The sequence below is a fragment of the Vitis riparia genome, chromosome 18 (genome assembly GCF_004353265.1).
Source record: "Vitis riparia cultivar Riparia Gloire de Montpellier isolate 1030 chromosome 18, EGFV_Vit.rip_1.0, whole genome shotgun sequence".
Lineage (NCBI taxonomy): Eukaryota > Viridiplantae > Streptophyta > Magnoliopsida > Vitales > Vitaceae > Vitis > Vitis riparia.
The window spans coordinates 12133648-12157507 of NC_048448.1; the positions used below are offsets into that span (position 1 = coordinate 12133648).

Sequence of the window (23860 nt, forward strand, 5' to 3'; positions counted from 1 at the left end):
TCTGAATCATAAAATATTCTGAAATTATCTAGAGTTTTTAATTATGATTGTTAGAGTATGTGAAAGGGAGAAGCTCGTGGGCTGCCATATGTAATAATTAATTGATTAAGGTCTCATTTACTACATGTAGTCATTAATTAAGGTGTCATTTGGATTGAATTATGAGAAGGGAAAAGGCTTTTTTATTTTTATTTTTAAAGTTGATATTGTTCTTTAAAACTTATAATATTGGAAAAGATAAAAAAATTATCTCAAACCATTAAGTAAATTAAGAATGCTATTGATAATAATTTTAGAAAACGTTTTTAGTATTTTTAACACTTGAATTATATCAAATTTTTAATATTAAAAAAAATTAGAAACACTTCTTAAAATCACTACGAAATAAACTTTAAGAATACGTTTGATAGTGATTTTATGAAATATTTTTAACATTTTTTAATACTTACTTTTAAAAAAAATTAAAAAAATTAAACACTTTAAAAAATTACTATAAAACACACCTTCAGTTTTTTCATTTTCTATCTTACCAAGCATCCATATATTATTGTTTCTTTTTATTATTATCTCATGTTTTTTTTATTCCAAAAAAATTACCCTATGATGACATCATGGCATATTGAATCTTTCATAAATAACCAAAATTTATGTCATTTAATAAAATAAACGATCTAATGAATTATTATTATTTTTTAATTTTTTAAATCTTTATTAAACTGTCATTTAATAAAATAAACGATGCAATGAATTATTATTATTTTTAAAATTTTTAAATCTTTATTAAACTATTTTTATCATTTCATAAATTTACGGAAATCATACTATTCATTTAAAAATAACGATAATAAAAAAATAATTATATTTAGATAGGAGGTAATTTCTAAATTACACGTAAGCATTTCATGAGTGAAATAAATGATTTAAAATTATTCTAAAAACATTGGAGTGGGGAATTGAATTTGGAAAAGGCTTTTCAGGCTCAAAACGCAGCAAAACGACGTGGCGAAAAGGTAACTGACAGAAAAATGAACGTAATAGTTGTTGACCGGCTTGGCCCCTTCATCACGTGGCGTCCTTTCATCGTTCATTTCGAAGACTGCGGTCCAGTCTTAGGCGCAAGCAGGTAAAAGACTCCACTACGCGCATCCACAGCAACCCTCGAAACTTTAATCTGGCACGCGCCACGGAACCGCGCGTCTCATGTACTCGTCCACACGATGCAGTAAGGATAAAATGAAAGAAAGGGCGAAATATTTATGAGAACGCCGAAGCAAAACCAGAGGATCTAGGGTTTCCTAGATTCCGTCTCGTCAAGAGATCTCTGCCTCTGTGCAGTTCGATCGTGTTCAATTCGTAAAATTAGGGTTTTGAGAAGGGTAAGTTGGTGAAGAGATCGGCACTGTTAGAGTAGGGTTTCGAATTCGATTCTAGACAATCGGTTCTAAATCCATCACTATTAACTTATTTACATATTTGAGAATCGAATCGAAGCAGAGACGGATAAAAAAAAAGTTGAGAAAATTGTGATCTGTTAATATGCGGGGATTGCAGAAATCGAAAAGGGTTTCTTGGCCTTCAGATGTTAATCTTTGTCAGGTAAAACGTAATGTGTTAATGGAGAGTCATTGGTTTATTGCATTTTTTATTTACGAATACCTGTTTGGTTTCATAGTAAAAGATTAAAAATGTTGAAGAGATTAGTTTCTAAGTCAGACAAATAATTCAAAACCCTAACCCTAATTGATGGGCTGTTTATTGGTGGGTTTTTTGCGTGTCATTTTCCTACCTTTGTGGGATTTTATAGAAATTTGCTTATCACTCAGAGGAACAATTCAAATCCCTAACCCTAATAGATGTGCTGTTTATTGGGTGGGGTTTGTCTATTCCATGAACCATACATCCCTTTTATTTACTTTTGTTTATCTGGTTATTGTTTGAGACCTTTAATGCTTGATCTTACATAGCCTTAATAATTTTTTGGGAAATTTGATGTGTTCCTTTATTTCTACTAAATTCAAACATTTTGAATATATCATAAAGGTTTTCTTAATCAAATTAGATTTTCTGATTATAATAGGAATAGGTTCACTGAAGATAAACTCGGCAATTCTGTATGGTACTGGAAAATGGAAACTGAAAGATTCAATTACATTCAAGTGCATATGTTAGTCTTTAGAAATCCAAAATAAAAAATGAAAGTAGTATAACTCTCTAACTCCTAAAATCACCTGTCATTTCATCCTCAGTATAACAACTTAAATATTGTACACTGGATTGAGATAAGAATTCCATAAATTTGAAATTAAAATCTTTTTTCTTCACCAAAGCATTAGTGTAAATTAATAAGTTGATATTGCCATTTTTTATGGGTAATAACTAAGTTGGCAAACTACCTGATGAGATTTCTTAGATCTGACTATGTTGGGTAACTTTGTATTAATTACCACCATCTCTACTTGGTTGTTGAGAAGATAATGAGAAAAACAAGAGAGTGAAATTCAACCTTAGGTTAACCACTTTAACCCCAACTTGTTATAAGATTTTAAAGTTCTATTTCCTGTCCACAGATTCATCCATCGGCTTTCAAATATAATGAAGAAGATGGCCCCCCTTCTTCTTCCTTTGATTCGATTAGAAGTGTGAAGCTTATTGAGAATTAACAATGTGTTGATTGATTAGTTAAAAGATATGATTCTGGCATAGACTGGACCAACTAAATCAGCTGGATGAAGCTAAAGCAAAGATATTCTCCACCACACACTAAGGTTATGTTTGGTTCCTGGAAAATTTGAGAGAAAGAAATAGAGAGGAAAAGCAGAAGGAGAGAAAAAGTGAAGAAAAATAATAGATAGATTTAAAGTCAATAAATTATTTTTATATGATACTTCATATTCATTTCACCTATTTTAACTCTTCTATATCAAGATTAAATGATTTGAAAATGCATATTTCAAACTAATGTTAATTATATTTGATTTTCTTTTGTATTTTACATGGTAAAACCAACTGTGATAAAATAATTTCCCTTAGAATTTTTTCCTTTCCTTAATACTTTCTTAGAACCAAACATGGCATGAGCTCATGCAAGTTTTCTCTTTGCTATCCAGAGTTGTTTTTCAGCAAGCAGGCTTGAAAACCATTGGAAACAAGAAACTATCGAGTAAGAAATGCCTAATGGTTCTTCAATTGTTGTAATAAAACATTAACAGAGGAATGTTCATAAAGATGGTGGTGATATTGAAAGTGATGGGCTATTTTGATGTAACTAATATATAATATTTTTTTATGCGAGATTTGAAACATAGAAAAGTGTATAATTTAGGTTTTGTTTGGATTCACTTCCTATTTTTTCTTTTAAAAATAAAAAATAGTAGTAACTCCTATATAAAGTATAAGAACTCTTATAGAAAAGTATGAACTTACCTTATGTTCTTAAAAATCACCTTCAAAATTTTTTAAAATTTGAAGTAGTAATTTTATTTTTTAATTCCTCTATTTAAAAAAATAATTTAAAATTTTGATTCTTTAAGGTAAATCTCTAAATGTTCCTAGATTTTTTTGTAGAAGTTACTATTACTTTCTAGTTTAAAAAATAGAAAGTAGGAGTACGTCCAAATGATTAGCTGTTAAAACTTAAGTACTAGAAGGATGATGGAAAAAACAGGTGATTATAATGTTGTACAAAATGATGCCATGGATTTTTTATCATTGAAAATGGTTATAAGAAGGTCTCACTCAAAGGTTCAAATGACTGATAAAAACTTAAGTGATTGCTGCTTACATAGGAGAATATATAGGACAAAGTTGTGACATATTTATAAGTGAATATGCAGGAAAAAATTCATCAAAGGTTTCAAGTTCTCTCTTTTTGCAGTCATGGGAATATAGCATGGGCCATGCCCTCTTTGTCATTCATTTGATGTATGTCATTAGAAAAAAAAGAGCTAAAAAATGTTCTCTGTTTCTTGTAAGTTCAAATTGTAAAATTTTAATTTGGCAAACTTAGGATGGTAGGCAGTTTGGGTTGTACTAAAAGGGATCCATTTATAGGGTGTACATCTGAAGGAAGATCTAGGCTACAAAGAAATTAGTCACATTATTGAAGTTCTCACATGGAATTAAAATTAGATTAGCCTTAGATCACTTGTTAGTAAATCCTCGTGATGCCACCATAATTCTTGGGGTGTCAAAATTGAGACAAATTCTGATGAACTCATATACCTGCTATTTTCATTTTGATTAAGCTTTTAGAATGGTGTTGAGTGGAAAAGGATTTTCATAAACTAAATCTCAAGTTTAGGAGTTTTGAATTCTTCTCGCCATCTCTTCTGAATGGACTTCCTTTTTCCAAGTCACTTAATGAATCTAAATGTTTGTATGGTTATATGCTTAAATTAAGGTGCTAGATTATTCATCTTCTGTCTCAGTGCAGAAATCCTGTAACATTTGTAACTATAGTCTATTAATTTTCATGAATTATTGAAGCATGCTTGTGTTCTGTACAACCATTTGTGAACTCCAATAGAATATAAAGGGAGAATATATATTTCTGAAATTCATTGAAGACAGTTTCAATTGCAATCTGGACATCATAAGTGTTTGCATGGGTATGTCATGGAAGCAACTCATATGGAACTGTTAGGAACTTTCATATGAACACCTTTTCTCTCTCTCCAGCCTTGTTGAATGTTGGGATGGTGTTGTTAACTTGTCAGTGAGAGATAGTGAACTTCAGTAGTTTTGCAGTGTTGGTTTGCTTGACTGCTATACAACTTCTTTGTTTCTTGTGCATGCATCAAGAAGTCGGCCTCCTCCTACATTTTGCACTTAAAAATTATTGTGGTAGTCCATACTGGCTATTGTTGTTGTTGCTATTTGATGTGGCGTTTCATTAAAAAGTGCTTCAAGTAGGTTCATGAACAAAATAGTAGCCAAGAAGTGGAGTTCCATGTTCTGTATTTGCACTTTACTAAATTGCTCAGGTTTTTCGTACTTCATGCTAGCTATGTAGTTTTAACAATGGATGGTTGACTTCATTGTCCCAAATCCCAATCTGATAGGATCTCTCTGGATGAAGTGCTTCTAGCAGGGGGTTCTTGTAAGAAGCAGTAGCATTTGTTTAGGTGAACTTCTTTTGTCTTTTGTCATTTCCCTTTTAAACATGAAACTGAACCAGAACCCCCCTAATTCCCATCCCTACCCCTAGCTGTTTAAGCCAGGCCTCAGGGGTGGCATGGAGTTGTAACCCGTTGCTGTTTTTTGTTAAGGGACAAGAAAAAAGTTTGTGTTATAGTTGATGTTGTTTGTGGTATCGATGAGAATAATTATTGTTGTAGGATGTGAAGGACACAGGCAAAAACAATCAGGCGCACAGAACTAAAGCAAAGTACATTGAAGCCCCAATTCTGCCACATGTCATCAATAAAAAAGTTTTTCATTTTTTATTTTATTTTATTTTATTTAAGACAGGAAAAACACGTGTTTTTGTTAATTATTATTTGTATTAATGATGCTTTTTTTTTTTCCCATTATTTTGTAACTAGTTTTATAATAACTGATATAGAATGATTTCTCTTTCTCATCAGTAGAACATAGTTTCTTGGAGATTTATCTCCCTGGAGCAGAAGTATGAAGATGAGACTAATATAGGAACCAAGCATAATTTGTTTAAAATAATTGCATTTCATTTGGTTTTTTAAATTATTTGCAGTAATGGTAAAGGCAGCATTGTCTTAATGTTCTGTCACTTTCTAATAGTCTTTTCTATTTATCATATGGATCATTACGCATGGGAGTTCTTGATGCTCTCCCCTGCTTTCTTTTTTGATTTATCAGCATTATTAACTTTAAAATCAGCCTACATTGTGGCTGTTCTTGATGCTTTCCCATTTTCCTTATATTTTCTTGTAGTTGTCTCCCTAGCCTGGGGAGAAAGCCTTCTGGTTAAGGGTTTTGGATTTTTTCCTATTTTCGAAGCCAATTGGGATGCTTCATCAATGTCATAGAGATGATGTGTTACACCATTTGGTTGGAAATTTCATCACTCAATCAAGTTTTAAATTGGGAAAGAATTTGTTGTGGATCTTCAACTTTCGAATTTTTAACTCCTTAAACCAGCTTATATACCCAATCACTGTCATGCCTCCTTGCTTAAGAGTAGTCAATTTTTCATAAACATATCTTGGTAGTCAGAAGGTAGATCTTTGCACTTCAACTGGTGTTTCATCTCATTGCAATGAAAAATTGGTGGTTGGCCTGAAATTGTAGGATCATGCTCCACACCTGTCTGCCATCTAAATTTGTTCAATAAGTTTCATAATAGCAAATCAAACAAGCCTTTCATATCATACCAATCAAAGTACCACTTAAAAGTAGCCAGCTGATTTTATAAGGCTTGTAGATTAATTTTGCCAACAAAATTTTATACTTATATGTGCTTTCTTCGTAATATCACCATTACATCTTGTATAATATCACCATTACATCATTTTCCATATACAAGAGGGTAGTTTAAGGCCTTTAAAGATGATGTATTGCCCTTGGATTAGTCCTAGGAGGCAGATTTGAGCCTACCCCTTGCCCCACATCCTCCCCAACATTGTGCTTTCTTATTCTTCGTGCCACTATTTGCTGGTTTGGAAACATTAGTGAATGAATCCCCAAGTATTGTAAGGACTAGCAACTTTTGTAAGAATATTTAGGGATAGGAGGAGCTGAGGGAAAATGGAGGAGAGCGAGAGAGAGAGGGCTGGAGAGAGAGAGAGCGAGAGTGATGGAGGAGAGCAAGTGAATCTGTGTGCGAGTGAGGGTGTAGTAAGCAATGTCCACTTGGAGTCTCGGAAAAGCTTGAGGAAGAGCAGCTTCGGAGTGGAGTCGAAGACCTTTGAGATCGAGGTAGAAAAGAAGAAGGGCAAAGTGCAAGCCACTATTGTGGAGAGGAAAAGAGGGGTTTCTTCGTGAATTAAGCTGGGACCGGAGAGCCTAGGGATCTTTATGGAATGTTTGGTTCTTTGCATTAAGGACACGCGAACTGGAAAATGGGAAAGAAATTGGAAGGAAAAAGGGAGGTTCTATTTGTTGGTGCGCGATGAAAACAAGGGGGGATGCTTCCTCCGTCTGGGCGTTGTGGATCTGGAGAAGAAAAGGTTTAGTATCTTTATCCCCAATGAAAGAGGAGTAAAAGGGGGCTGGGCTTCAATGGCGGAGACGCTTCGGTGCTTGGGTGTTGCTACTGAAAGGAAGGAGAGTCAAAAGGACAAGACGATGCCGTCGAAGCCCATTTTGGGGAAAACCTTTGCGGAGGTAGTTGCCAAGGCGCAAAGGCAGAACAGTGGCTAGGGTGGAAGTCAGCAAAAAGGACCTAAGCCGAAATTTAAATAAGTTGGCTCACTGTCTTGTTGGATCTTGGGACCCCAAATTAGTGAGGGGGGATGACTTGAGAAGTTGGGGGACCCAAATGACAAAAATTTTGGGGGTTGAACGACAACTTAAGACTAGCTAAGTTGGAAAGGGGTAAGGTTTTGCTGGAATTTGAGCTGTTGGCAGAAGCTGAGAAAGCTCTAAACCTTGGAAGAATTTTGGTTAGGGGGTTTTTTCTGCGACTGGAGAAATGGAGCCCTGAGACGGGGTGTCTGATGGAAGGGGAGAAAAAGAGTGAGGCATTGGTGAGAATCGTGGGCTTACCCGTTTCTTTATGGGATCGGGCCATCCTTAGAAGGGTAGGGGAGGAGTGTGGGGGTTTCTTAGCTATCGATTCTCAAACGGAGAAGCTGGAGGAGTTGCAGTGGGCTAGGATTCTGGTGAAGCTAAACGACGAGGAGATTCCTAATGTGGTGGAAATTTGGGTCGAAGGGGTGTGCTATTCGTTAACCCTGTGGTGGGAGGTTAGGCCGGTAATGAGATCGTTGTCGACAAAAAAGAGTGAGAAGAAAATCATAGCAGAAGGAGAGGTTGAGGGTGAGGTCTTTGCACGCGCGGGCAAGCACGTGTTGGAAGAGGATGACGACGCAAGGCTCAAGACCCAGTTGGAGTTTGCTGATGGGACGCGGGGGCAGACGAGTGGGTCGGGGCGCCCTTTGGTTCATTATTGGGTCGTCGGTTGGGCCCCATGGAGGTTTGCAGCTTCTGGGTGGGCCCTTTAAGCCAGGCCTTTCTGAGGACCCACGGAGCTCTAATCTGGGCTCTAGACCCGTTGGGCTAGACCAGTCTTCTCCTCTTCAATTGAGGCTGGGTCGACGTCTTTGGAGGACCTTAGGTGGGTCAAGGCTATGGAGGCCTTCGTGGCGCCTGGGCCAGCTAGGCTGGACGATTGCCGAGGCCCATCCTAGTCTTTGGAGGGGAACAGAGCCCACATTGGTGTGGCCTTTCCCTCGGTGTGGTTTGGCCCAAGTCTTTTGAGGGGTCCAGACGTTGAAATCTCTCATTTTTGGGTGAAGGATGGCCTAAAGAAGCAAATTGAGGAAGAACTCCAATCTGAGGAGAGATCGAAGACTGACCTTGCGATTGAGGAAGCGTCGAGGTATGGGAGTGCTCTTAACCCTTGTGGATTGTTGGCTTCTGGGTTCTCCTCTTGTCCTTCTTTTTTTTCCGCTTGGACTCCATTGGGGGAGTATTACGACTATTCTGGGGACGGTAGGGAGACAATCCAAGGGGAAACCCCGTTACGCATGCTCTTTGCTTCGGGGCCTATAGAAGATGAGACTGTTAATCGCTGGGAACTGATGGAGGTTAACAATGGCATCAATGAAGAATGTGGAAAGGAATTGTGCTTAGTTCAAACTATGCCACGAGAAGTAAAGGGCTGGGAGGAGGTTAGTTGGGAGGAAAGTGATATGGCTAGGTTTAGTAAGTTCTTGGGGTTTCCAACAAAAGGATTGGAGAAAGACATTTTGGATTTTTTGGTTAAAATCCGAAAGAGTCCACAACAAAACTCTTTTGGAGAAATCTAAGTTCGAAAGGGAATTGAAAAGATTGGAGTGCTCCATTAACTACGAGGGGGGGAAAAAGTAGAAATGTGGAATGCAAGGAAGAGGGTGTTAGGTCATGGAAGTTAAATGAAGCTAAGACTCTTGAGCTGGAATGTTCGTGGAGCTAACGACAGTTCCAAAAGAAAGGTGATTAAGGCCGTGATTAGAAGTCAGAGGGTGGATTTGTTCTGCCTCCAGGAGACCAAAATTCAGGCAATGTCAGAGGGGTTGGTGAGAAGCTTGGGCACTGGTAGGTTTCTAGACTGGGGTGCCCTGGATGCCTATGGCTCTGCGGGAGGGTTATTGATTTGTTGGGATAAAAGGACCCTGGAGGTGCTTGAGATGGAGGTGGGAAACTTCTCAATTTCCTGTAGGCTCAGGAATGTGGAAAATGGGCTAGTTTGGATTTTTACTAGTGTGTACAGGCCGTTCTCTAGAGAGGATAGGGATTGTATGTAGGAGCTAAGGGCGATCAGAGGCATTTGGGATGATCCATGGTGTTTAGGGGGTGACATCAATGTCATTCTCTCCCAAAGGGAAAGGAGTAGTCAGGGAAGGCTAACTGGTGCAATGAGAAGGTTCGCCCAGATTGTTGACGAGTTAGAGCTTCTTGATCTTCCTTTGCAAGGGGGTGCGCTTACCTGGAGTGGGGATAGAATAATCAGGCTTGGGCTAGACTGGATAGGTTCCTAGTGACCCAGAACTGGCTTGATCATTTGAGTGGGGTCGTCCAAAGCAGGTTGCCAGACCTACCTCAGATCACTTTCCCATCTTGCTGATGGGTGGTGGGTTAAGGCGGGACCCTTCCCCATTTAGGTTTGAAAATATGTGGCTTAAAGTTGATGGTTTTAAGGACCTTCTTCGGGGATGGTGGCAGGGGTTTGAGGTGAGAGGGAGGGTTAGTTTCAGACTAGCCACTAAAATGAAGGAGTTGAAGTATAAAATCAAAGTTTGGAATAGGGAGGTGTTTGGAAGGCTGGAAGTTAATAAAAACTCAACTCTTCAACAAGTTGAGTACTGGGATGGGGTGGAAAGTGAGAGAAGCCTTTCTGAAGGAGAAACAGAGCTAAAAAAAGAAGTTAAGGAATCCTTTAAAAAGTGGGTTTTAATGGAAGAAATCCACTGGAGACAGCTGTCAAGGGAGCTGTGGCCAAAGGAAGGGGATAGGAACACATGCTTCTTTCACCAGATGGCAAATGCCCACCGAAGAAATAATTCCCTTGATAGAATTAAGATTAATGGGGTGTGGATGACTGAGGAACATGAGGTGAGAGAGAGGATTGTGAATGCTTTTCAGCATTTGCTCTCAGAAGAGCCAGGTTGGAGAGCTGATATTGAGGGGCTACACCTCAATCGCCTTAACTCCCGTGAAGCTAAAGTCTTGGAGCTGCCTTTCACTGAGGAGGAAATTCACTCTGCCCTGATGGAAATGAATGGTGATAAAGCTCTAGGTCTGGATGGGTTCATAGTGGCCTTTTGGCAAGCTTGTTGGGATTTTGTGAAGGAGGAGATTGTGGATTTGTTTAAGGAGTTTTATGATCAAAGATCTTTTGCCAAAAACCTTAATACTACCTTCTTGGTCCTCATCCCTAAGAAAGGTGGTGCTGAAGACCTGGGGGATTTTCGGCCAATCAGCCTGTTAGGGGGATTATACAAGCTTTTGGCTAAGGTGCTGGCGAATAGGCTGAAGAAGGTTTTAGAAAAGGTGGTTTCTGTGGATCAAAATGCCTTTGTGAGGGGCAGATAGATTTTGGATGCTTCGCTTATAGCTAATGAGGTGATTGACTTTTGGCATAAACGAAAAGAGAAAGGGTTGATTTGCAAATTGGACATAAAAAAAGCCTATGACAGCATCAACTGGAATTTTCTCATGAAGGTTTTACTTAAAATGGGCTTTGGGTCTCAGTGGATGGAGTGGATTTGGTGGTGTATCTCAACTGCCAAATTTTATGTCCTGGTCAATGGGGTGCCTATAGGCTTCTTCTCGAACACCAAGGGGTTGCGGCAAGGAGATCCTCTTTCTCCTTATCTCTTCGTCTTGAGTATGGAAGTGCTAAGCACTCTAATAAGAAGGGCTGTTGATGGGGGCTTCTTGTCAGGCTACAGACTTCGGGGGAGAGAGGGAGTGGAGATGATTGTCTCCCACCTTCTTTTTGCTGACGATACAATCATTTTCTGCGAAGCTAGGAAAGAGCAACTAACCGCTTTAAGCTAGATTTTGCCTTGGTTTGAGGCGTCTTTCGATCTAAGAATTAACCTAGCTAAGAGTGTTTTAATTCCGGTTGGTGAGGTTGAAGAGATTGAGGAAATGGTAGTGGAGCTAGGGTGTAGAGTGGGGTCTCTGCCCACTGTTTACTTGGGGCTGCCCCTTGGAGCCCATCACAAAGCTATTTCTATGTGGAATGGGGTGGAAGGGAGAATGAGGAGAAGATTAGCCCAGTAGAAAAGACAATATATATCTAAGGGCGGGCGTATCACCCTCATTAAGAGCACACTGGCCAGCATGCCTATTTACCATCTGTCCCTCTTTCGAATGCCCAAGATTGTTGCAAAAAGGCTTGAAAAATTACAAAGAGACTTTCTTTGGGGAGGGGGAAGCTTGGAGAGGAAAGTCCACTTAATTAATTGGGAGGTGGTGTGCACTCAAAAGGAGAAGGGTGGTCTAGGCATACGGAAGATTGATCTCTTGAACAAAGCCTTGCTAGGAAAATGGATCTAGAGATTTGCCTTTGAAAAGGACAATCTTTGGAAGAGGGTGATCGGGGTGAAATATGGTCAAGAGGGCTTTGGGTGGAGAACTAAGGAAGCTCGCGGGACGTTTGGAGTGAGGGTTTGGAAGGAGATTATGAAGAAGGCAAATTGGTGCTGGGATAGCATAAAGTTTAAGGCGGGGAAGGGGACTAGAGTTAAATTCTGGACTGATCAGTGGTGTGGCAATGCGGCGTTGTCCCAAAATTTCCCCTAGTTATTTGCCTTGGAGGTCCATAGGAATGCAACGGTCAATGAAGTGTGGGACTCAAGCCTTGGTCAAGGAGGTTGGAATCTCAGATTTTCTGGAGATTTTAATGATTGGGAGCTAGACTTGATAAGAGACTTGCTTAATATGTTGAGGGACTTTAGGATATCTTTAGAGGAGGACGCAGTGTTTTGGAAAGGAGGGGGTCATGGCATTTTTGAGGTTAAGGATGCTTATAATTTGCTGGTTGTCCCCAATGCCTGCGCCTTCCCGAATAAATGCATTTGGGTGGATAAGGTCCCAACCAAAGTTGCTTTTTTTGCTTGGGAAGCCATGTGAGGGAAGATTCTCACTTTGGATAGGCTTCAAAAACGGGGGTGGTAGCTCCCTAATCTCTGTTTTTTGTGTGGTTGTGAAGAGGAAAATGTAAATCACATTCTTTTATACTGTATAGTGGTAAGGGTCGTCTAGGAGATCGTCCTTGCCCTTTTGGGGTTCAGTGGGTGTTCCCAGAGTTAGTTAAAGAGGTGTTATTTAGTTGGAGGGGCCCTTTTGTGGGGAAAAGAAGAAAAAAGATCTGGAATTCCATCCCGTTGTGTATTTTTTGGACGGTTTGGAAGGAAATGAATAGATTAGCTTTTAGGGGGGGTTCTTTAGTTATACAGAAACTCAAAAGTTCTTTTGTATGTAATTTGTGGAGTTGGGCTAGGGTGTACATTGGAGAGGAGTCCTCTTTGCTCTTAGGCTTTTTGGAGTGGCTAGTGGCCACTTAAGGGTTGGTGAGGTTGCTTGTTTTTTGCGTTCTTGTTTTAGACTGCTATGTATACTCTTTGTATGCTTTGTGGCTTTTTGCCCCTTAATATATTTGTGCTTATCTATAAAAAAAAAAAAAAAAGTATTGTAAGGACTAGCAACTTGTAGTTCCCCTAAAATTTCACCCCTTGTAGACATCATAATGCTATTTTAGGATCTGATACCAAATCCGATGCTGGATCTTTAGATTTCTATTACTATAGAAGCTCCTTGAGTTAAGATATGAGATGAACTATTAGAGAGGATTAAGAAAAGAGAGAGGAAGAGAAGAATTGTTGGTAATCTCAAGGTTCCTAGCAATCGCACTTAGGTTTCATAAGCAATTGTACCCCCAAAGGAAGCGTAATAGATGCTGAGGACTTTTATTAAAGTTCTGCTCTCGACTTTGGAAAATGATATAGTTATACTGAACTCTTATGGATTAGGACAATTTTCCTAATTTCTTATCCTTGTAAGAATAGGAAAAGATATACAGGAAAAGAATATTAGTTTACAACTTAAAAATGGAAACTTGCCTCGTATAATAAGAAGACAAAAAGAAATAAAAACTTGACAAAAAGTAAGTAAACCACGAAATAAAACATAATAAAAGACTCAAAAGGGAACTTAAATTATCATTGGTTTCTCAAATTGAAGTTTGGGCATTGGAACCAATCTTTTCCCTTATCTTAAAAGTCTTTAAATGGTATCTTAAACCTTGTTCCCTATCACAAATAGGATGCACACTCCCATTCCTTCCTTCTAACACTTTGTCACCCCACCCAAAAAATAAAAATAAAAATATAAGTTATTGAGAAAAATTTTCTTTTTCCACACAAAATATTGTTTTAGCTTATGCCTCAACTTTGATGATCAAGATTCTTTGATCTTACTAGTTTTTGGAAGAAGAGATGTTTGGGGCTCTCTCAAGCTTTAGTGGGGATAAGACTCCAAGTCCAGATGGGTTCTCCATGGCCTTCTAGCAATTTTCGTGGGAGTTTGTGAAGAGTGAGGTGATGAATTTGTTTAGGGAATTCCACGAATCGGGTTGTTTTGTGCAGAGTTTGAAAGCCAGTTTTCTAGTGTTGATTCTGAAAAGAGTGGGGGCAGAGGATTTGAGGGATTTTAGACCAATAAACTTGGTAGGGGGGCTGTACAAGTGGTTGGCCAAGGTGTAGCTCTTTGTCTAGCCTCCCTATTTACTTTATGTCCATTCTCCATCTAGCAAGAGTGGTTAGAATGAGACTAGAGAGGATTCAAAGGGACTTTTTGTGGGGAGGTGGGGCTCTGGAGTGAAAAGCTCATTTAGTGAGGTGGTCAACTGTTTGCTTAGATAAAAGTAAAGGGGGGTTGGGAGTTAAGAGCCTTGCTTTGCTCAACAAGGCTCTCCTTGGCAAATGGACGTGGCGTTTTGCAAATGAAAGAGAGATTTTTTGGAACCAGGTTATAAGGGGGAAGTATGGGGAGGATCGAGGTGGGTGGCTTACCCGTGAGGCTAGGGAGGGACATGGAGTAGGGTTTGGAAAGCAATAAGGAATTTTGACCATCTTGTTAGCTCTAGATTTTCTTTTGTGGTGGGAAATGACCAAAGGATGAGCTTTTGGAAGGATAAGTGGTGCAGAAACTCACCATTATGCGACTCCTTCCCTTCCTTATATGCGTTGAATGCAGACAAAGAGGCTCGAGCGAGTGATTTATGGGCTGGTTCAGCAAGCGGGGATTTGGAGGGGAGTTGGAATCCTTGGTTTACTAGGCGTTTCAATGATTGGGAGCTGGATGAGGTGGAGGACCTGTTGGGGTGTTTGTGCGAGGAAAGAGTGATGTTGGATGAGGAGGATAGGGTGAGGTGGTCAATGTCCAACGATGGTAATTTCTCAGTTAAGTCCCTTTACAAAGTATTAAAGCCGGATTTTCCAGTGTGATTTCTAGTGAAGATAATTTGGAACCATTGGGTGCAGCCAAAAATAAGTTTCTTTGCGTGGGAAGCATCTTGGGGAAAAGTTCTAACTTTAAACCAAATTTAGAAGAAGGGTTGGGCTTTATCAAATAGATGTTTTTTATGCCAAGATTATGAGGAGTCTATTGACCATCTTCTTCTCCATTGCGAAGAGACGAGGGAGGTGTGGAATCTGTTTTTTACCTTGTTTGGTGTGTGTTGGGTGTTTCCTTCCTCGGTTAGGGAGTCCCTTGTGAGATGGGATGGTGCTTGGGTAGGCAAAAAGCGCAGAACAGTGTGGAAAGTGGCCCCCTTGTGCTTGTTTTGGTCAGTTTGGAAGGTTAGAAATAGCATTGCTTTTGATGATGGGATGCTATCCCTGCAAAGGCTAAAAGCCTTTTTTGTTTTTTCACTTTGGTCGTAGACCAAACTGTTTATAAAAGATGGTCCTACGACGTTAATAGATTCATTGATTGGGTGGGTTCCTGTTGAGAGAGGTTTTTTTTGTACATTTTTGTCTTGGTCTGTTTTTGGGTACAGCTGTAAGGGGCTAAGTTTCTTTTATTTGTACATCTTGGGCCACTTTTTTAGCGCCTCTTATTAATACAATACCTTTTCTTACTTATCAAAAAAAAAGATTCTCTGATCTTACTATGTTCAATTTTGGTTATATTTAAAGTATAAAAACTCATACAGACACAAGAAACAATGGTACTGTTGTGCAAATAGCCACTTAACGTTTGATATGGAACCATTATACCACAAGTTGATTTTTCTCTTAAATACTGTTCTGTTTGAGACATATCTCTACTAAGGTTTGATCAACATCTTATTTTTATTGTATGTAATGTTATATTAGAGAAATTATAATGTAATAGTTTCTGTGCACGGGTAATAAATAGTATATATATGTTTGTATTTATTTTTGTGACATGGGCTAAAAAAATAAGAGGATATACAGCTACTTTGGTGAATTCCTTTTTGAAGCTTATTTATCCTGCTGTTGTCCATGGGGGATGTGATCAGTAGATCTGAAAATCTTTGGATGAGGAGGTCTGGCTTACCTTTGCTCCTTTTAGGGTTGGTACCTTTGTTTGGAAAGTGGTGTGGGAGAAAAATCTTATAGCAAATCAATTCGTGATGAGATGTAGAATACCATTTAACTGTGTTCGCTCTGCAAGTAAAGGACTCAGCTAATCATATCTTCATTGAATGGGTATGTAAGTGGTTCGTTGTCTATTTTATTTACCCTGTTTGGAGTGTGTTGTACTTTGCCTTGTTATGTCAGAGATAACTAGTTGGCACTGAAGTTTGTTGGCAAGAGTAGAAAGGGGGTTGAGAAGATGGCCCCTCTATGCTTGTTTGGATGCATCCAAACATAGTGTAAGTAAAGGATTTTCAAGACCTTGGAGTTATCAGATTAGTCTTGAAAGGTTTTATGCTTAAATCTTTGTTTGCTTGAGCAAAGGGGCCCTTTAGGGGTAACTTTTTTGACAGGTTGGTCCTTTAGGGGTAATTTGGCTTGTATAAATTTTATTGATAGCATGGGAAGGGGTTAAGGTCTATGATGTACTTTTTGTTCTTTTTCAGTCTTTTCTTTGGCTTTTTCTACTGCTTTTATATTTCCTGTGATACGAGGTTGCTGTCCCTGTTTTGTTAGTCACATGTTAGTATATGACCTAATTTTCCTATTCAAAGAAAAACTTAAAAAAAAAAGAGGCTCATGTACCACCAAGGTTTCTGTGTTCAGGGCTAATGTCTGGTAGGTAGTGTGGTGCAGTGTAGTAGTTTTGAAGAATTGGACCATGGTTATGCTATAATACAGTTAATGCATCATTGGTTTTGAAAAAAGGTCTTGACTTGGGCAGTCCTTACTTCTTATATTGCTATAAATGATATCAATTTAGGATGAAAGAATGCTGAAACAAAATGACTCCTTATTCTGCTTATAAGTTTATCTGTATTATCATTAACTCAGGATTGCCTAGCTCTTATTTCAACAGTTGCCAAAGGGACTTTCTAAATACTTGATTGGGCATTTGATATCATTTCCTTGTTGCAAACATGATTATCACATCGTAGCAGTTTAATTCTTTCTCCTTAAACAGGTAAGGCTGTTCCTATCAGAGGATTCTCCTTCTCAAGTTGGACAAGTTGGATTGGGTGCTCAAGATCACCTCCAAGCAAAGACATCATGGCTGCTGCATTCAAATGGAATGGGCTCCGATGACAACTTGCCGCCTGGCTTTGAAGGAGCTCATCCTGCAAACCAGTTGAAGAATAAGTTGTCCCAGATCCCTCTCATAACATGGAGATGTCCTCCCAAAGTAACTTGTTATTTTCTAATACTTCAATTTTGACTGCTGTCTTGTAGTGCAGCATTTGATCTCCTGTTTGAGACACACCTCAAAGGTTTTTAGCAATTTATTCAGGCTTTTTCTCTAATTTGTGCAGTTTGTGTTGAACTTCACTTGGCAAGTGGTTGCCGGAGAAGAAAGCAATGAGGTGGAGGTTCAAAAGCAGCGGGAGATGAGAGTGCTGGAAGCAGTCTATCCACGCCCATCAGCCATACCTCCAAAGTTTGATTCTTATTTTGATTTGCAAAATTATCTCCTGGGTTTCCTTCGTTATTCCTCAACTGAGAATTATCTTTTTATCCTGACACAGCCCATCTGTTTCAATTGACGGAGAAGATATGGACAATGATGATCAGAAAATTCTTCTCATCCCCATTGTCCCCGTTGAAGATGAAGAGGCTGCATTGGAAATGTCAGCTGATACAGTGGCACCAATTAACATTCCAATGAGCTCACAATCCCTGCTACTGCCTCCTGGAATTCCATCTGCATCTTCGAGCAATGCACCCAATATACCAAATCCTCCAGCCAATGAAAATGTAGCTGCTGGGATGGTCCCTGGTGTAGAACCTGATGTTGTTGCAGCTGCCTCTGCCGCCTTTACTGCAGTCATGAGAAGCAATGAGCAAGGAAATTTGATTGACCATGACTTGCTCATCAAAATTCTCAGCAACCCAAAAATCATTGAGAGAATTGTTACAGATCAGGGAGCCTCATCCTCCAACCCTCAGGCTGTACCCAACCAAAGGTTGCCACCCATAGCTTTATCTGATCAACCTCCTGGTCATGTCAGTAGGGTAGAAACTAATATACCCTTGTCTGCTGCGATTCCAAGTGGACCATTCTACTCCCAGTCAAATGGGCCAGGACCTGTTCCTGCACCACGGCCACCTCCATCTATGGTTGGACCTTCTTCCTCTTCACCTCCTGTGAGACCTGTAACAAAGGACATCAACTATTATAAGAGCTTGATTCAGCAACATGGAGGAGAAAGGCAAGAACCCCAAGATCAGTCCCAATCCCATTCTCAATTCGCAAACCGACCCAATCACCATGTTTTAGGGATGAATCCGGAGACAGTAGTAACACACCCAAAGCCAAGAGATTCAAAACCCAAGATAATGAAACCTTGCATCTATTTTCACAGTTCGAGGGGATGCCGGCATGGAGCCAACTGTTCCTACCAGCACGATGCGTCTCTCCAGCAGCGTGTGAGCAGCATGCCGGAGGTGCAAAATGCCAAGAGAATGAAAATGGATAGAGAGATCACCGGTACATAGTCAATGCAGTTAGTTTCTCCGTGTATATTTTTCGGGAGGAATTATTGCTACCTTTTCGCCTGGCTAATATACTTCTGTGGCTTGGTTTCACCACCAATAGAATCAATTTTTATTTATTTAGTTTTCCTGCATGAAACATTGCTTTGAATATTTAGGTTCTGGATGAGAGCATCGATATATTTACAATTGGTTTTGTTTTCTTATTTTAGTACCTATTGCTCTCAAATTTTCCCCTCCATTTTGGAACTGTGCTTCTGTTGAGTGTAATGTTTAATAATATCTTTCATGCCTCTGAGATTACTCCTAAAGGAGAAGATTGGGAGATATGCAGACTGCTTATTGTGATACTTTATTATTGCATTCTCTAAAGAAAAACTTTCATTTTACCTTCCCATCAAAATTAAATCATTGTCTGGGAATAGAATTATAGAATTATACAAGAGCTAGCTTCAACCATCCCCATTCACCAGCTACTCTCTTGTTCATTTTGATTAATAGTAGTTTTCGTTGATTTCATTCTTACAAATTGACTGGACTGATGATGAGGTTTAACTTTTGAAATAATGGAAATTAAATGCAAAAATGAGAAAAACTTACAAAAAAAATTGAATATATATATATATATATATATATATATATATATATATATATATTAATAATTGAATAGGTGGTATTTGTTTTTTGACTAAATAGAAAAATGTAAAATATTTGACTTTTTCTATTCAGCTAAAAGTAACCTATTAACGTCATCCAACATAACTAAAGAATTTGTTATCAATATGTTCAATTTAGTTATATTAAATGATATTAATAGGTTACTTTTAGTTGAATAGAAAAAGTCAAACCAAAATATTTGACTTTTTTTATTCAGTCAAAAAACAAATATCACCTAAGTCTTTATAAGACTTTTTACAAAGACTCAAACTTCGAGGTGTTGGTCGCCGCATAACAAGTAACAACCAACACTTGGTAATTGTTGGGACTATACTTCCCTACATTCATCTTCTTGGTGTATTAAAAAAGAGAGGGGGGATAATATCAAAACTAAAATGATTCATGATTGGATGGTTTTATATAGCAAGAAACTATAAATCCTTTGTTTACCTTAAGCCAAATTATAACAGAAATTTTGTTATATGGTAATTTTTTTCTTGGAAGTAAAAACTGACAAAAGATTAAAAATAAAAAATAAAAATGCATAACTCAGCAGATCACCCGTCAGGTGTCGATATTGCCTTGAGGCGGCTGCTTGGCAGAAGACAATATGTTGTGGGCGTTTCGACACTTCAACTTAACCGCAGGATTGAGGCTGTTTCAAAAGGCGGGGCACAAATCTGAATTAAATTTTGAGAGAGAGAGAGGATGTTGAAGTTCTTGTCGAAAGTGAGAATCGAGTTCAATGCCTTGGACCCCCGCACTGCGTCGTGCTTGGAGTTCTTGGCTCAGTGCAATGCCCGCAAGGCCAAGGAATCTAACCCCGCCTGTCAGTTGTTGGTGAAGCGCCGCACCGACGACCATCCACCGCAGATCACCGTCACGTTCGTCAACGGTGTCGAGGAAGTCTTCGACGCAACCACCACCCCTGCTCAGGCCATAAGGAACATGATTCTCGAGAAGGGTCAGCATCTCGAGACCGAGCAAATGTTCCGCGAGGCGGGCGAGGCCTGGCCTGTCATCATCCCAGAGGAGGAGCTCCACCAATTCGCACCCGGTACCAAGGTATTTGGTCTTTCTTTCCTTAATTGTTGATGCGTCAAGCAAAGAATATATGGGCCTGGTTTTGATTTTGGTGAGGCTTTTGATCGAACGGTTGGTGTGCATCTCTATTTGCAGCGCAGGTATTTATTTATTCTAAATTACATTTTGGTAGTGAAATATCTTTGTTGTTTGGGGTCTAACATGCTTTTCTGGTTAGAAATCGTTCTTCTTGTCTGGGGGTTTCTCTTGTATGTATTTGGTAATGTGTTTTTTACCAATGCGTTATTTAACCCTCCTGTTTGTTCTTCCAATGGTGCTCTAATTGAAAGTATAAACTGGGGAGAAACAAATATGGTTTTCTATAATCGTCCTTTTCTGGTTTTGCTACCTATCATGAATTTAGGTTTTCAAATTATATGATTGAGGTTGGAAGTGATTATAGGTCTTGTTCAACCACAAGCTAAGCTTGGTTCTTGGCAATAGTTTGAATGTAAGGCTCTTATAACAGATTATTATGTGATTTGTTAGAAATTTTTTTAATGAGGACACCAAGATGGTGCAGGTGTCTACAACTACCCCAAATTATTGGGGCTAGAGATAGTGATGTGCTTTTACATGGTTGCAGAAAGAATGACTTTGGCAGCTACACAATCTTGAAACTTCTTGATATGCTAAATGATAAGGACACTACGTGTAATTTGTTGGAAATCATAAATTACTCATGCATGCGTTGTGCCATTGGGGATTTGACAACAATTATATGGTAGAATTCAGAATTATATTACCGACGAGTGAGACTGAACATTGGGTTTTTGAAAGTTGCAGTGCATGACACCAAGATGTATTTATGTGCTAGGTACATGTGATAGTTCCTTTTTCTAAGCAAATGAGGGGAGCAAAACCATTTCCTATGATATTACTAAGTGCAATATCTTCCAAGCAATTGATTATGTAAGATTGAAACAAAGCAGTGAACACTGATAAAGTTAGAAAGAGTGGCTTGTACAGTCAGTTTTCTCTTCCCCCTTCCCCGCTTTCCTCTCAGGGGAAATCAATATTTTGGGGTTTCTGTTCTGATGCAGAAGCAAATTTATGATTGTCTTGAGCAAACCAAAGATTAGGAAGTGTCCTCAGTTAAGGCAGAACCATTTTCTTTTAAAATGGAACAAAAAAAAGAAGGGACATATATATATATTATATTTGGAGTTTGGATATGAGTTGTGAACAATGAGATGGATTAATTCTTGCAGTTGATCGTTCATATTTGGCCTTTTTAAGACACCCAAGATGAATGTACTTGCGTATGTTGGTGAAAAATGATGAGCAGTGGTGTTCTGTTGGAGTGTGCAACGAGTACATTGTCACAAGTTTATCCCCATCAAAAAAGAGGAAAAAGGCCTCTAAAAGTGTGAATATCTGATATGGATACAAGGTGACTGACATGGTGAATTATAAGCTAAGTATACCACAACAAAAATGTATTTGAAGCCTGTAATGGTTTACAACAAATATTTATTGGCATCAAGAAACTGGAAAGGAAAATGGAAATTAGGATAGTAGTACATTTCTACGACATGCATCTTTAGGTGCCTCAATAAAATGTGTTGAAGTAGATTTCTGCATTTTGTGCTTGATGTTAGTTTGCAAAGAGTTTGCACAAAGGATCAAATGATTAATGCTATAGGGCAGGGCACTACGACCAATTTCCTCTAGTGCTCTCAAGAGCTTAAATGTCTCTACAGGTGTCTGCAAGAGTGGGTTGGATGGCTCTTATGTGACTCAAAATAGGTGGTCTTTTCAATATGCTTTTGTGGCCCTTTTCCTTGCCAATTATGTATAGTCCTTGCTAGTCTTAAAAATAGATTTGTCTTATATTAGCTCTCCATTTTCTGAGTCCTTGAAGATTCATTTAAGCTGCCTCTTATTTTAGATTTACTTGTATATGGCCATGAGAGATACAAAGGGTCATAGGATAAAGGAAGTGAATATGATAATTTTCTGCCCTGAAGAAAATGGGCAATTTCCTATTACCTTGAAGTCTGATTCTGTTGGTAGCTTCTTCTGAGGAAAGATTGGTGAAATCATGACTAACTTCATCTTGTATAGATAAACTAATGCTATCCTGCTGAAGTTATAATTGTTTAACTGTAAGTTATAACACAAACACACATGAGGCAGTCTTGAGGTTTAAAGCTTCAATAGTGGTTGCTGCTGCAATGCTGTTATCCGTAGACCGTCATAGTATTATGAATCCTTGGGCTATGTTTGGTTCCCATAAAGTACCTAGGAAAGAAAAAAAAATGCTAAGGAAAATGTTTTTCTCATGTTTGGTTTTACCATAGAAAATATGAAAGAAAATAAAAAATAATTAAAATTAATTTTAAATTTCATATATTTTAAAATTATTTAATCTTTATATAATAGAAGAAAATAAGTGAAATGAGTTTTAAAAAGCATATAAAGGTAATTTATTGACTTTAAATCTATTTTTTATTTTCTTTCCTACTATTTTTTCTCTTTGTTTTCTTTCCTTCACATTTTCCCTCAAATTTTCTGAGAACCATACATAGCTTTAATGTACTTATAAAAAATGTTTGGGATAAGATCTTAAATTAGTTGTCTTTGCTGTATAAACATAGAGCTGGTGGGCTGTGGTCTATTTCTAGTGTTCTGTTGGATTTCCAAAAGGGACTTATCATTACATTGTAATCAATTAAAATTCTCCCATTAAATCCTGCTTGACTGTTTATGACATTCTTCCTTAAAATGACATTCAATGTGTCCCTTTGTGAATCATGTGACTCTGTTTGTCTTGTATTCTTTTGGATGAAGATCATGTCCTTATCAAGCAGAATCCGTGAATCACACTTGTGCAAGAGTTATAGGTATCTCATTGCTTGAAAACTGAAGAGTATGTGTGAAATTTTGTTCTCCAAACTCCAGCTTTTTACTTTCTGCTGTCTTTAATAAAATTGATGTGCAAATGATGTTTTCTCCCTTTCTGTTATCTTGATAAACTTATTCCCAGATAATTTAATTCAAAGAAAGCATGTGTTAGGAAAAAATGGTGGAAAGGCATCTTGTACTTTGGTAATAGGACTTGCGATTTCTTTACCTGTACTATTTACTCGCTTGTTTTGCTCCATCATGCCATGGGATGCTATATGAAAAAAAGGAGGATCATGTGAGATCGCAAACATTCATTTATTTTTTTGTTTCAATATCTAGAAAACCAAAACTGTCAACAAATTAGGTCTGATTGTGCCTTGAATAAAGTGAGAGAAAAGGGGAACTCTGCTGTCTCAAAAGTTTACAGTATTGCTGCTGTCTGTGCATCTACAGCCATTAGAATTTTGTGATCTATATGTTCTTATGGATATATCCCTTTTTATCTTCCAGCCAAGGAAAGCAGAAGAGAAGAAGCAGTAGCTGTACCTCATCTCATCAAACCATTGCTTGGGAACATTTTGATGGTTGTCAGACCTGACACAATGTGACTAAATGCTTGGTTTGAGAGTGGCTACAAGTGGGAGATGTCTTATGTAGCTAGCATGTTTATTTGGCTTTGCCATGGAAGCATGTTTTTTGTTGGGTGTTTTAGCTTCAAGGGATTAAAGTCTCACCAAGGAGCTGGGGACATTGCAAATTTTTACAACTTGGATTTACCTTTTTCCTGGTAAAAAGATGATTAGGCCATCAACATGTTTTCTATTTGGTTTCTCATCTATTTGATGTCTGAAATGGTGATATGCAACAATGACAAATGAATAACAGGTTCCAACTGCTTTTTTCCTCTCTCACCAGTCTGTCTCTGGCTCCTCGCCTTAAATAAGACTTTCACGGCTTCCCACACTTCTCATGACAACATCACCAAG

At 38.4% G+C, this 23860-nt stretch overlaps 2 protein-coding genes across 3 annotated transcripts; both read left to right on the forward strand.

Annotated features, from left to right (window-relative positions):
• The first annotated feature begins 1246 nt into the window (after nucleotides 1–1246).
• On the forward strand, nucleotides 1247–18632 carry LOC117907952 (zinc finger CCCH domain-containing protein 6). Of its 2 annotated transcripts, none has more exons than XM_034821640.1 (4): nucleotides 1247–1596; nucleotides 16759–16977; nucleotides 17105–17229; nucleotides 17318–18632. In XM_034821640.1, the coding sequence occupies exons 1-4, from the start codon at nucleotides 1537–1539 to the stop codon at nucleotides 18285–18287; spliced, it is 1374 nt and encodes a 457-aa protein (XP_034677531.1). In that variant the 5' UTR covers nucleotides 1247–1536; the 3' UTR covers nucleotides 18288–18632. The 2 variants fall into 2 exon arrangements, with proteins under 2 accessions (XP_034677531.1, XP_034677532.1); XM_034821641.1 differs by lacking the exon at nucleotides 1247–1596 and adding an exon at nucleotides 5061–5123.
• Nucleotides 18633–19529: 897 nt separating this feature from the next.
• LOC117906650 lies at nucleotides 19530–23785 on the forward strand. Its single transcript, XM_034819767.1, has 2 exons — nucleotides 19530–20006; nucleotides 23385–23785. The coding sequence occupies exons 1-2, from the start codon at nucleotides 19650–19652 to the stop codon at nucleotides 23412–23414; spliced, it is 387 nt and encodes a 128-aa protein (XP_034675658.1). The 5' UTR covers nucleotides 19530–19649; the 3' UTR covers nucleotides 23415–23785.
• The last annotated feature ends 75 nt before the right edge of the window (nucleotides 23786–23860 follow it).

What these genes read in the sequence shown, in the direction of transcription:
- LOC117907952 (XM_034821640.1), top strand. Translation starts at nt 1,537, where the DNA reads ATGCGGGGATTGCAGAAATCGAAAAGGGTTTCTTGGCCTTCAGATGTT. An exon ending in CATGGAGATGTCCTCCCAAA is followed by an intron (nt 16,978 to 17,104) that starts GTAACTTGTTAT and finishes TAATTTGTGCAG; the next exon opens with TTTGTGTTGAACTTCACTTG. An exon ending in CCATCAGCCATACCTCCAAA is followed by an intron (nt 17,230 to 17,317) that starts GTTTGATTCTTA and finishes ATCCTGACACAG; the next exon opens with CCCATCTGTTTCAATTGACG.
- LOC117906650 (XM_034819767.1), top strand. Translation starts at nt 19,650, where the DNA reads ATGTTGAAGTTCTTGTCGAAAGTGAGAATCGAGTTCAATGCCTTGGAC. An exon ending in AATTCGCACCCGGTACCAAG is followed by an intron (nt 20,007 to 23,384) that starts GTATTTGGTCTT and finishes TTTATCTTCCAG; the next exon opens with CCAAGGAAAGCAGAAGAGAA.